This window comes from Ammospiza caudacuta, chromosome 2 (genome assembly GCF_027887145.1).
Source record: "Ammospiza caudacuta isolate bAmmCau1 chromosome 2, bAmmCau1.pri, whole genome shotgun sequence".
NCBI lineage: Eukaryota > Metazoa > Chordata > Aves > Passeriformes > Passerellidae > Ammospiza > Ammospiza caudacuta.
This window is the reverse complement of record NC_080594.1, coordinates 39,063,522-39,077,789: the sequence shown is the minus strand read 5'-3', so window position 1 is coordinate 39,077,789 and position 14,268 is coordinate 39,063,522. Positions and strand designations below refer to the sequence as shown.

At 41.4% G+C, this 14,268-nt stretch overlaps 1 protein-coding gene across 1 annotated transcript in view; it reads left to right on the top strand.

Annotated features, from left to right (window-relative positions):
- ME3 (malic enzyme 3) overlaps positions 1–14,268 on the top strand; it is a 117,850-nt gene that overhangs the window by 49,905 nt on the left and 53,677 nt on the right. The window contains exon 2 of the mRNA XM_058825039.1: positions 14,053–14,186. Coding sequence (XP_058681022.1) covers positions 14,053–14,186 — 134 coding nt within the window. The remainder of the gene's footprint in view (positions 1–14,052; positions 14,187–14,268) is intronic.

Sequence of the window (14,268 nt, the reverse complement as noted above, 5' to 3'; positions counted from 1 at the left end):
TCGCAGAGAAGGTCGCAAAATTAGAAGGTGAGGAACTTGGTTGTCCAGCAAACTATTAATCTAGAAAAATTCACGTAGCCCCCTCAACAAAATGAGCCCCTATAGCAAAAGCAACTCATGAGTTACAGCACAGTGGTGCAGAAACAGCATCCTGCTGGAGTAAATGATCTGGAGGGAAGTACTGGCTGTAACAAGAAGAAAACCTAATTTTGTATTTTGTCTTTATTTTCCTTAATGTTCTTTCTCCTTGGCTGGCAATGCTTATGCACATGTACGGTGTAAGCAAGTTCTTGTTGTAAGAAGACGGCCCCAAGACATTGTTTTTAGTTGAGCAGCCAGATAAGCTTGTCTAGATCCATTTATATGTACTCTCTTTTCCTTTCCCAGATGCCTTTATTGTAATTTTATATTAAGGCCATTTGGCAAGGTCTCTTTTAAATAAATTTTTATGGCTTCTTTTTTTCTTGTGTGTGTGTGTGTGTGTGTGTGTACCCAACCTCACAGATAATGTTATGAGAAAACCTAGTTTATAAAATAAATAAAATACAGCCAATTGAGAATATATTGTTTCTTACTATCTTTCCAGTCAGACTTGTGGAAGTATTTAGACAGAGCTATATCAAATCTCTGGGGTCTGAACACAGATGAATGCAGATTAGAGACATATTTTATTAACATATCTTTGATAATCCAAGTAGGTGTATATATGCATCTACAAGTATCTAAATGCACCTGGAAAGTAGAACTCTGTTTTCATGAAGAAAATTAAATTTTGTTTTCATTTTATTTTTGTTTTGACTAAATGGATTTTATTTTTGATTCATTTTCTTGCTAAAGAATGGTAAAGGAAAAATCCTTTATCAAATGTAAGTTGATTTTCCAACTTTTTGGCTAGCCCAAATATCGTAGAGAGAAAATATCGTACCTGCAAGCTAAATTCAAATCCAAAGACACTAAGTTGAGGGCATTTCAGAATGGCAGAAATTAAAAGATTTATATTTGAAAGAATGCACTTCACTGGCATTTGTACCTGATACTGAATTTGGCTCTGTTGATTCTACATAAATTTAAAAGTATGAGATTTTCTTCCTAGACATGTAACTTAATAATGCAACATTTATTTTGCTACAAAAATCACATTTATCTTAAAAACCTTAAGTCTGTAAGATCACAGACTTGTATAATATCTCTGGCTGGAAGTGACCCGTAAGGATCACTGAGTCCTATTCCCTGCTCCTCACAGGACCTTGCAGGTTTAGTATGATTAAACCTTGGTATGTCTTGCCATTGCTTCAGTTTCCACTTAAAGGAGGCTTTATTTTTTAATAATAATGTAGTAATTGTCATTGTTTACATTTACGTTTTTGTCTAGCAAAAAAGTTCCAAAGACTTATGGTATCTGATCTGCTCTGGGTTCACCATGAGTTTTGCTGTGGAGCCAGGGTTTTACCACCGGAGTCCAGTTTCTCTTAATCTGGGAAGAAGGGCTAGGCTAAGGGTTTAGCCAAACTCTCTGGCTAAATTCCACTTTGCTTTCTGTTTCAGTACATACAGGGTTTGATTTTGCCAGGCCTAAATGTCAGCTTCATCATTTTCACCCTAGCCTGCTGCCAAGTGAAGGCCTGCATTAGGCTCAGAACAAATGTGCAAGCTTTGGACAGAAGTGATGGCTTTCAGAAAAATTTTTTAATTGCTTTTAAAGTTTGAAATTTTTTAAATTTTTTCTAGCAGAAGGATTAACTCAGTGCTTTTGTCTTTAGACAAGCAACTGCTCATCTTTAGACTTCATATCACTGATTTTCATCCTGGGACTCAGACGTGGAGACACCACCCTCTTTCCCTTGGGGAGTCCAGACTCCATCTCTGGTTAAGCTCTCTGTTGTGCTTTGTGTTTTTGAAGAGTTGAGTTGATAGGGCTTTAGGAATAAAAGGTTGTTTCAAATTGTTAGGGGTGTTGTTGCTGAAGGGAAAGGCTTTTGGTTATTTCCAGAAGGCCCCACCCAGGATCTTCTTGACATTCTCTGAAAGCTTCTTCCAGAGCTAGATATCTTTGACAACATATATGAAGCTTGCACACAGTTTGCCTTGGGATGTGGTGTGTGCCCTGCCTCAGGTGTGTGCCCTGCCTGTGCACCAGACATTGCAGTGGTTCAGAGACCAAGCTCTAAGTCAAAATTCAATCTGTATTCAAGAGCTTGGTCCACTAAATCTTAGTACAGGTTGGAAGCAACTTGAGAGATTGATTTCTTTAAAAAGAGAGGTTTAACATTGTTGGCTGAAATACAGTGTGTACACTTGAACAGGAGGCTGTGAACTCACAACAGCTGCTGTCCCAAAGGGAGCAGGTCACCAGTGTATGCCAGCAGGAGTGATTTTGTGATCTTTAAATAAAGTGTGTACCAAGTTGCCTAACACAGCCTGGAGCAGTAAATGTGTAGCAATTGTCTGTAGGATTATCTTTGGTTATTACTGACATTATTTGTACACAGAATGCTATAATGAAAATACTAACAACAAGTTACTAATAACTGTGAAAATAATCATCTTTTAGTGCAAGTTTTTTTAATTATGTGCTGAAGCAGCAGTCAGGTTCATCCTGCAGGTTTGGCACTAACGGTGTTCATTTCCTTAGCTTCTGGCACACATACATCTGCTATCAGCTAGAAAAAACAAAAACCTTGCTTCAGGAAGTCATCAGAGGAAATACAATAAGTGTGTCAGTACTGCAGCCCAAACAAAATGTTCACTGATGTTCTTGAAAGCTCTGAGTGATACATCCTGGAAATAGCAACAGCCACGAGATAATCTGGCATTCGTTGTCATCTTTGCCACATAAGTTCTTTGCATTTTCTGTGAAAGAAAATCAGAAGAGAGAGGACAGAAGAAGCATTCTACATCTGTGTTGTAACAACACAGTAGAAACTGCTCTACGAATGGGAATGCACTTGAGCTTGGAAATGCTTGCGTCCAAGTGACCGGGAACTCCCCTTGGGCTCTGGAAAAAGGCAGCTCCTGGGGCAGTGCTGACCCTGCTGGGGGGGCTGAAATACCCCACTGGCTTTCTCCTGACCATTGTATACTATTAGAAAGCTGCACCAAAAAATCAGTTTCTCTGTTTGCCCACATCAGCATCCATCTCTCTGGCCCATGGACTTCTGTCCAGCCTATGGCTTTTATTTACTTGAGAGGCTGCTGATGCAGTTGTATGCACATTTTCAAGAACGGTTCAGCTGCTCAGCTTCAGGACTTCCCTCCAAAAGAATCCTTAGTTCATCAAAATCAGTGATGGATCAGTCAGTCAAAACTGCCAACCTCTTTTCCTGGGTTTGGAAGGGATGCTGCTGTGTGGCAGCAAGTCAGACACACTGCCAAAAAGTAAGTGATGTTGGTTAATGACTGACATGGAAAAGTCAGCACTTCTGTGTACTGATGGGACAGAAGACAAAGTTTTTGTAAGCACACAAAAGACATTCCATATGGACACATACTCTGACAACCATGCTTTTATTGTGAGGAGTGACAAAGCAGAGTGTGACTTGTTGGGTTTTGTTCAGTGCTAAATGTAATCGTAACCTACGACTTCAGGAGTGTTCCCTAATTCTGATTTTACAGACAGTATGATAACTTCTTACATCTGAGTTTCAGGCCCAGGAGGAAGATGCTGGATATTATAAAACTCCATCTAGCCATTGACAACTGCCAAAATCATGCTGATGGTGAATTGTAGCCTCGTTTTCCCCAGAACACAGACTCATTGAGTTGGAGGGGATCTTAAAAGATCATCTTCTCCCATGGGTTAGGATGTCACCCACTAAACCAGATTACTCAAATCTCTATTCAAAGTGGCCTTGAACATTTTCAGGGATGGGATATCCACAGCTTCTCTGGACAACCTCTTATAGTGTCTTACCACTCTCACAAGAAACAATTTCTCCCTAGTATCTTATCTAAACCTGCCCTCTTTCATTTTAAAGCCATTCCCCCTTGTCCATCACTACATGCCATTGTAAAACATACTAATATTATTCTAAAATAAGTCTTCCTTATGTCCAATCTAAACCTACCCTCTTTCAGTTTAAAACCTCTAACCCTTCTCCTATCACAACAGGCCCTACTAAAAAGTCTGTCCTCATGCTTTCTATAAGTGCCTTTTTTATTTTTAAAGGTCAATATAAGGTCTCCATCCAACTTTTTGGCTCTGGCTGTCCAGACCTTCATTTATTTCAAACACTGAGAAGTTAAAAGTTATTTTACATTTGCTTTACTCTGATATTGCTGCATTACTGTGATGCCAGGCAGAGGAGAACCAAAACCTTGGTCTCAAACCTGAGTTTGAGGGGTCTATTCCCAAAGATATGCCCTGCTTACAGGTCTTTCATGGCAGGCCATGAGCAAAAATCATGTCAGCGTTCCCAGTATTTGCGGACTCTGGCTCTGCCTCCAATACTTCCCACACTGCACCATTTCTTTTTAGCAAGGCAGCTGTTACTAAGTCGAAACCCCACTTTGAATAGCAGGTTTGGAGATTTGATTGGTGTCTCCTGACTGAGGTGCACGAGTAAAATCAATGCTTTAACCATAATCTTTACCTGATCACCCATATATCAAATTATTTTGGGATAACACTTGTTTATTCAAAGAGCCTGGACTGTTTGTTACCCTTACTGCAGTCACGCTGCTTCTTTGTGTCATTTAGCCAAATTGTTTTTGGTACAGAGGAATGGATGTTCTGCTGGAGGAAGGAAGCCACTTCTTTGGCCTCGGACAATACTTGTTTGAGCTAGGACAGGCTGGAGTAATATGAGCTGAGGTGGACAGGCAGCAGCCATGCCAACAATCATATTGTTTGCATTTCAAGCTGTAGCATCTAATGGGACCAAGAACAGAACCAATTTATTTCGAAACTCATGTGAAGGTTTGCCAGAGGGGTGATTTACAGCTTCCTAGCAATAATGAACAGTTCAGCTGTCTTGACCAACATGTGGTCACGCATGTTAAAAACCGACATAAATATTTCATAACATCTTGCTGCAATTGCTGTCCCACAGAAATGTTTGTCAGACAGTTCAAGTAATCAAAAGGGGTTTAATCTTCAAATTTAATCTCCAAGTAATTTTGCATTCTCTTTTTTTTCATTCTGAATTTGGATAACTTATTTTATACTGTCCTTGATTAAAAACAGTTGGAAGAGGAGGATGGGAGTTTTATTTTTGAACTTTCTTTCTAAAAAATCTCAGGAGCTTTATTAGGTATTTGATTTATAGCTTATAGAGCAGCGTGTGCTTTTGAAACTTGAAGTGGTTAAGCTCAGTCTTGAGAAAGTCATAAAAATTAAAACACTGGTATGAAATTAGTGGTATTTTGTCACCTGGAATATTTGGACATAGTGTACTCACACCATATGGAAATAATAGAACTGAAATTTTGAGGAGCAAAGTGCAAAATAAAAGGACTGTATAATTGGAAGAATATTTAGAGGTCCTGAAGGAGAAGTTTGATAGAAAGGATGTATCATTTTGTATTGCGTTTCTGTAGAAATTGCAGCCCAGATGCTTTGGTGTCAGAGCCAGGTGTGCCAAGTGCTGAGCATTCAACTGCCCAGGATTTAGCAACAGCTCACATCCAGTTGTCAGTAAGCAAAGCAGGGAGAGTGCACACAGAGGTGATGAGAGCTGGAGACAGAGGGTCAGACTGCATGTATGTGAGCACTTCATGCATCTTCCTTTTTCCTCTATGCATTAAAAGAAATAAAAAATTTGAAGTAAAGTGTTCAGACAAGGAGGACAAGGGGATGAGTCCTAGCGTAGTCATGATAGGCCAGCTACTCTCCTGGTGGTGCCAAAAGTAGTTTGGACAGTTAGAGGGCCCATGTATGCTTAGGAAAAAACATGTGCTTGGCAAAGAGACAGGCCCCTGAGGTCAGCATGGAGATCATTTGGGACTGGCTGGAAGCTGGATTGGAAAAGAACATGCACTGGGGCTAAGTTTTTGTATATATGTACACACACACACACACACACACACACACACACACACACATATTTGTGTATGTGCATATAAACCTTTAGCTACCTGTCAGTCTTATAAAGGGGTTTTGTGAAATGCAGCTGTAGAAATGCTGGAGTAAAGAGAAGAAAGCAACTAGCTTAATGCCTTGAGAGACGAAGGTTGAATTACTGGAAGGTTGAATCTCTGGAAGGGTGAGAAGCGGGAAGAAAAATCCCAGCATGGCACACAGCTAAATTCTAAGGTGAGATTCCAAATGAGGACTGCACAAAGATCTCCAAAGGGAAGCTGGACACTCTTGATTGCTGTATGCCTCTGGTGTGTTCCAGTGCCAATGGGCACTGCACTGGAGGATGGTTTCTCTGTTGACAGCACAAGCTCCTGGGTTGAAGTCCATCAGTGACCTTGCCATGCAGGACTGCAGAAGCAGCTAGGGAAAAACAAAAGTTGTGCAAATTACTCCAATAGGAAATGAAAGCTCACATAGATTTCCTGTGGGGTGCTCTCTGTTTACCTGCATGTTTAGCTGCCTTCGAGTGGTGGTTTTATCATTAAATGAGAGCTCAGGGTGTCTTTTCTAGTGTGTTTGTTTTACTAAGATGGCAAATTTCTTAGTTAGAGCCTTGTGTGTTTCTCTTGTTCCTGATTTTTAAAAGACAACATTGCATTTCTCTAGAATCCTTTATCTGAGAGGGTATCTGAATGTTTTGTAAACATCACAAATGTTCCGAAGCCGACGTGTTAGATCTCCTTGCACAGCTATCAAAATCCTGGTTCAGGAGCCAAGCCTGCTTCTCCTGGATTAGACAAGGATGTGCAAAGAGCATCTGGTAATGCTCAAGAAGCTGCTGCTATGATTCCTTTCTACAGAGCTTTGGTAGAAGCAGCATGTGAAGGAGGACAGTGACAAGGACATTGGAATGCTACAGCAGGGAAAATATCTCTGGTACAGTCAGTAACAAAATTACTCTTACTTTCACTCAGATTATTCAGCTTCCATCCAAGCTGTTTTCTTGTGAAACAGCTAATTTTATGGCCGAAGCAATGTTTTTCAGTGTTGTTTAACAGAATACAGCATCAGCAATTATCCATGAACTGTAATACAGCTGCAGCCTATGTTTGGAGCAGCCCCATTTGCTGGGGTGGCAGTAGCAAAAGAGATACAAATTGCAGATAGGCTCCCACGCTCCAGACCTACAGCATGGTGCAGTTTGTGTGCAAGCAGTAAGTGCAAAAGTCTCATTTTATGTGATTTACTCAAAAGGGACTTCAAAAGGAAGTTACTGCTCTCAGTAGCACCAGACACAAATTGTATGCAGCCACAACTCACATGATCAGCTGCATGTACAGTGGGAGAAGTTTCCAGACATTGTAAAACTGGCTTTTAAAACTGTATTTTCTTAATGTTTTGGATCACATTTAAACCTTAGGATTGCCTTGATCTTTCTTCTCAGACATACTTGCTCTTTCAAATTGATGATGATGGGTGGTTTTCACAGGCTTGGGAAAGCAAGCATTGTCATTTGTGCTACATTCTTCCTGTCTAGTGGCAACATTATATTTGGGAGAAAAGTGTCTCCAAGATCACAGTAACTGAAATATTTGGGTTAGTGCTTGGCAAACTGCCTGCAGAAACTGATTTTACCCTGCCCCCTTTCTTCATGAAGAGAAATAATAGCTTCCCCCTTAGCTGAGACATGGGCTGATACATTTCTGTCCTGGACTAGCTTGTTTCACTCACTAATTGGCATGAAAAGCTGTGACAGTTGTAGGTGTAAAGCTGATGTGGAATTATTTAGGGAATTTATTAGGGAAGGTACCAGAGAGTCTTCCTTTGCTTTGGATTTAGGAGGGGCAATCCACCAGAATCTGTGTGCCAGGATTACATGGGATATTTTGGTGAGGAACTGATAATTTGGGGTTTCCCTCAGGGTTCTGCCCAACAGCTTGGCAGTAGCCCAAAACTTGATGTCCTCATTGGTGCTTACTCCATCAGGCCACCCTTGTCTGCAATATTTTGCTACACATGAGAGGGAAACCAACAAGTGCTTCATAATTTAGGTTGATCCAGGCAGGAATGGTCTTGTACTCACTTGTTTGCATGCACCATGTGTCCCCCACCATTTGGGATTCTGCACTGCTCTATTGCTCTTCATAATTTCTCAGGATTTCTCTGGGATTTTTCTTCCCCATGCCAACACATTTTTCTGTATATGGTAGTCTTGTTTTCCCTGAAGTGATTTAACTTTTCTCCTTTACCAAAAGACACTGAAGCTTGTATGTAAACATATAAACACATTTGTGAATCTAGTCAAAATCAAAAGACTTATCTTTCCCTCCACAGAGCCAAAGAAATATTCCCATTAGCTTGGCTAGAACTTTGTGAGGATCTTAACATTGCTTTTGTGGGAAGAAGCAAGTGTGCCAAACAAGCTGTTCTTTGGGGAATTTTGTGTCATTCATCTTTTAAAAATCTGCTTTTCTCAATGCAACAGAAACTTATTTGCAGACAAAACACATTAAGTCTGTAGCAAATAGATTCATTTATTTTTTTGATATGGAGGATGAATTGCTGCCCTGGAGCTGACAAACTGCAGGAAATCATAATTAGTTCTCAACTAACTTTGGTAATAGAGCTGTACCACTGCAGTCTGAAATCACAGTGCAGGGCTTGAGGAGTTTGGCACTGCAGTTCTCCCTATGGATTAATGAACAAATCTCTGAAGACATTTCCCTTATGAGTTTTATTTATTGAAGAAAACCTCCTGCAACACGTGAGAACAGCGAGCTTTGCAGCATTTGCCTGGGAACCTAACACATCTTGCAGCAGTAGAATCCTCACCAGGAAAGTGGTTACTTCTGTGAGATGAAACTGTGCAGGATCAGGTCCCTCTGGCACGGGGGCTTTGTCATCTTCCAGTTCTGCTCAGTCGTACATTTGTGTAAATCAAAAGTCACTGAGAAGAATAATAGAAACGTAATCCAGTGAAAAAAAGTTACTTGCACAAAAGAAAAGAGTTGCTGGTAAAACCTCATTAATAGTAGGGACAACTTACGTTGTAATTGAATTAGAGGACCTCATTAAAGATGGTTCTCCAGGAACTAAAATGAATACAAAGTTGAGTTGCTTAATTACCCTCGTCTTGGAGTTTTTAATAGTGTTCCCAGGCCCTGTGGGAGAGGAAGGATGAACAACATGAAAGGATTAGAAAACCACTATTATATCATTTTGTGACAAAGGCGATGGCTGAGAGTGAGGGATTTTTCAACCAGTAACTGCAAACTCAGAAAGAGAAAAAGGCACTGGGAGAAGAGTGCAGTGTGAGAAGAGTCAACAAAAGGTTTGCCCGGCAGTAATTGCTGAGAAGACATAGAGGGGGTTCTTCTTTCCAGGTTTCAGAGATGTCTTCCCCATATCCCAAAGCATCACAGGTTTGGGTTTTTCCTAAGCTTAAGAGCAAAACACATTTAAATAAAAGGTAATATGAAGCTACAAGACTTAAAAGGAGAAAACAAAGAACTGCTGCTCTGATGTCCCTCCCTCACTCTTTTTTTTGCAAATATTTTCAATACAGCTTTTCCCAGCGTGGAGTTCAGTACCTGTCAGTCCATCCACACCAGGAAGAGAAGCTGGAGTCGCTGAGAAGGAACACTGTGAGGAAGCTTATCAAGTCAGATGGAGTCAAGGAGGTCACTGTAGGATCTGATCTCTGTAGAAAAGTCTTTCTCCCTGTAGAAAATAGATGTTTTTTGCTGTTGCTCTCTGCTCCCCAGCCCATGTGCAGTCTCAGTGGGGATTAGTTTAGCTTCTGATGCTAACCCCTTATGGAAGGAACTTTTGCTTGCAGATAGTCAAAGTACATCCCTACCATAAAACTGGACAGGTGCAAAACACATTATGGGAATATATGGAAAATACATTACAGGAAAAAAATCTATACAGAATAAACTTGTTGAGTTCCCTGTTAGGTCTTCCTTAGCCTGGCTGCTAACATACTAGTTGTAAAGGAGAAATAGAATAACTGCACCTGTTCTTGCAGCTTGCAGTGGCGATCCCTGTGTGTCTGTATTTCCCCAGTGTGCCCTTCCAGCACTCTGCTCTAGTCAGACTAGGAAGTTCCCAGTTGCAGGGACTGTTGCCAGAGGGTTGGGGATGTTTACTTGTTTACTCAGCTCAGAGACTGCCAAACCAGCTTTCACTTGCATGGATGAAGGATGTGGTCCCAAAGGTTTCCTGAGAACTGCAGCTGGAGTCCCAGCGTCACAGAGGGCAATGGCCTGGGACAGTATAAACTGCATGAACCCCTTGGACTGGCCATCCAAGAAGTCCCACAGCCTTCCCTGTGCTGTGGCTGTTCATTGCTCTCTAGAGCACAGGGATATGGATAGATGCAGTAAGCCAAAGCTTTGCTCCAAAAAAAATGCTCAGGAGCTGGAGATTATCTGAGTTACACTGGACTCTGGATGTTCTACATTAGGTAAAGAGTAATTCAGCCCCTGATTAGGCACCCATTACATTAAAAGTAGTTTTCTGATACCATAGGAACTTTCATTTGTGTCTTTATTCCCACTTACCGAAGGCTGATCTATAACGAGTAAATTATAAACACAAGCCTTGCCAGCATTCCCCCTGCTTGTATCCAGCCCTGAGTGAAACAACCCCTTCTCGCTGCTATAAAGTGCAGGCAGTGATAAAACTAATCATTATCTGTGAACTGGCTTCACCCTTCAGTTTACAAAATAAGTGGCTTTTATAGGATTGAACTGCACAGAGGGACCTGACACGTAACAGTCTTGGTGCTGTCAGCAGTAAGAAAACAGAAGCATTTGAGGTTATTTGCAGCAAGCCTTATTTAGAACAAAACCCCTCACTTAGCCTCCATGTAGCGTGAAGCATGGTGGGCAGCTGATATTTTTGCCTTTGTTTTTGGTTGGTGACATAGCATCTGCCCTCTCCATGCCAACTCATTTCCAATACATTTAAAATTGAATTGCAGCACCTGGCTTTAGCTCTGCAAGGTTGTGGCCCATCATCTAATCATTAGACCTTTCAAGACCAGAAAAAGAGAGGTACAATATGGCTTTCAGACAGGCTTAAAAAAAAAACAATTCTAAAAGCTTTAATCTTAAACATAGCAATACCTCAGTGAATTTGAGCTTTTGATCTGGGGCAGAATGTGTTTCCAGATTCATTTCACGCTGTGCTGTTTCAGTGAATATAACCACCTCACCATGGGGTCCTACTCCTGGGCTTTCACAGAAGCTTCAGAAAGCAACCTTAATGTTAGAGCTGGCAATTTCTGTACCACTCCCACCCCTGCCACGGAGGCACTGGATAATGGACCAGCTCTGTACTGAAAAGTGTTTTGGAGATTTAACTGGTTGTGGAAGCAGCAGGTTCCTCATCACACGTGTCTGCAATTGCTCCAGTATGAAGATGCTTATACTGGTATAGCTCATTCAGATAAATGCAGAGCTGCAGTAAAGGCAGTGAGTTAGAGATGTTGTGTGTCGCTATTGCCATGCTTAGCCTGGGACTATTAAGAGCACAACTGTGGTTGTGTTTAAACAGCTTGGGCTGTTGGAGAAGTTTGAGCTGCTCCTGGTCTTGTGGAATGGTTGGAGATGTCATTTAGGCAGAGCCCAAGACAGAAAACAAGAAAGGGTTACTGTAGTGGCCATTCAGGCTCTTGTTTCTGTAAGGCGTCGTGGTACCTTTTTGAATAGAAATGAGCTGAAATGCAGAAAGTTTTTCTTGTGTTGGATGTGTGATCATTTGATGAAATACTAAAACTTCTCACTGTTTTATTGTGTGGAAAATCACTGAAAGGACTTTATTTCCTATTGAAAAATTACCACAAGAAGATTTTGAGTGGTTGGATGCAGAAACGGCTATGATACTGTGTTTCTGCCTTTTCTGAAGAGTAACCACTGCTGGTTTACTGTGTTTGCTTGCTTCATTTCTGTGCTAGGGTATGAGCAGGGGGCAGGTCTGAACCTTGATTGGCCAATCTTTGATGTGACTTTCTCTAAACAAGCAAGTAGAGTATTTATTGACAAATATTTCTGTCCCTCATTATCTGTCTTCCATGTGCAAAGGTCACAGGAAGTAAATGGTTTGAAATAGTATTATTTTTTACCCATTCATTGTAGATAAACTTAGACATTGACAGTAGCTGTATTTTCCCTGCTGTGGTCTAATATTGCTAATGTAAAGCCAAATACTGATGCCAAGCTGATGTCCAGTGTTGATCTTAGTCTAGTACTTCAGAAGTCTCCAGCCTGGAGAATGCAGATGATTACAAGTTTTCTGATGAGAACTTATTGCCTCTTTTTTAATTCAGAAATGATTACTTACAAAAACTCAAACTTTATCTTGTGGGAATGTACCAGTTCTGCTATGCAACTCATTTGAGGGAAAGTTGCTGTTGTCCAGGAAGGAAATTTCTGTCAGAAATGTCAGTCATTTCAGCAGAAACAGACATGTCCTGGGTATAACGTTCAACAACGACCATGGAGGGCTCAATGCTGTTTCTGGGCTTGGCAGCAGAATCCTGGCCTCCTGCCTCCGAGGCAACTGCTGACTCCTCATCTGCTGGCTGGAAGAGGAACAGTTTCTCTCTGTTATGCTCTTACAGCAATTTTTGAAAATATTTGACTCTATCTTATTTTAGAGCAGAAAAGTCCTATGAGAATGCTTGTGAGATAAAGATTGTTTTCAGCTATCCTGGAGGCTGAATAACTTTTCTAAAATATATGAAGACTTTTTTTCATTTAATTTGTGCTAGTGCACATTTTTCTGATTAAAGGAGTGTCACAGCATGTATGTAAAAAGCATGGATCTGGCAAACAGGAAAATTCGTTTCAGTCCTTCCCTCTGTCCTGGCATGGGTTCCTTGGCATTGCTGATAGTTTTACAAACATTTTTGCCAGCATCTGCACCACTTGCAGGTTGTGTGGAAGTGTTGATCTGATGGAGGCAGGAAGGCTCTGCAGAGGGATCTGCACTGGCTAGATTGATGGGCCAAGGCAAATTGTATTAAGTTCCACAAAGTGAAGTGCTGGGTCCTGCAAGGCCAATGGCACCCTGGCCTGGATCAGCAATGGTGTGGTCAGCAGGAGCAGGGCAGGGATTGTCCCCTGTGCTTGACACTGGTGAGGCCTCACCTCCAATCCTGTGTCCAGTTCTGGGCCCCTTACTACCAAAAAGTCACTGAGGGGCTGGAGTGTGTCTAGAGACGGGCAACGGAGCTGGGGAAGGGTCTGGAGCACAAAATTGATGAGGAGCAGCTGAGGAAGCTGGGGGTGTTTATCCTGGAGAAAAGGAGGCTTTATAGGGGCCTTGTTGCTCTCTATAACCACCTAAAGGTGGTTGTAGTCAGGTCAGTCTCTTTTCCCCAATAACAAGTGATAAATAGGATGAGAGGAGACAGTGTCAAATTGCACCAAGAAGGTTTTGTATTGGATACTAGGAAGGATTTCTTCATGTGAAGTGTCGTCAAGCATTGGAACAGGCTGCCCAGGGAAGTGGTGGAGTCACCATACCTGAAGGTGTTTAAAAAACATGTAGATGTGTTTATGGACATAATTTAGAGGTGGACTTGGCAGTGCTGGGTTAACAGTTGAACTTGATGAAGTTTGAAGTCTTTTCCAACCTAAATGCTTCCATGATTCTACACGTTGTGGGATTTGTAAAGGAGTATGATCACTGGGCTTCCAGGAAGGCCATGGAAACTAGCAGGCATGAGCTAATGAAGTATCATAAAAAGAGTATGAAGTGAAAGAAACACTAAAAATATGTGTAAAAACACTATAGAAATAAACCAAATTCAGATGGCAAAAGAGTGTGAGTCTTTACAGCATTACTGGTGTTGGACAGCAAATCCAGAAGCTGCAGGTCTGGGTGGTCTGGACCCACACTCCCTGTGGGGCAGGACTGCCTCCAGGCCCACAGGGGCTGCATGCTGTTGCTTGCTTTCTTCTTGGATATCCTAGTTGGTAGTGCATATTATGCCACTTGAATGTGCCTCTCTTTTTTCTTCCCAGGGAATGGCTTTTACACTTAAAGAAAGGCTACAGCTGGGAATTCATGGCCTCATTCCTCCTTGCTTCCTGAGCCAAGATGTTCAACTCCTTCGTGTGATAAAAAACTTTGAAAAGCAATCTAATGATCTAGACAAGTATGTCAAAAACATCTTATTTCCTCTCCCTTTCCTCTTTACTTTTCTGTTCTTTAAAGCCTCGAGGAAAACTTGTGGATTC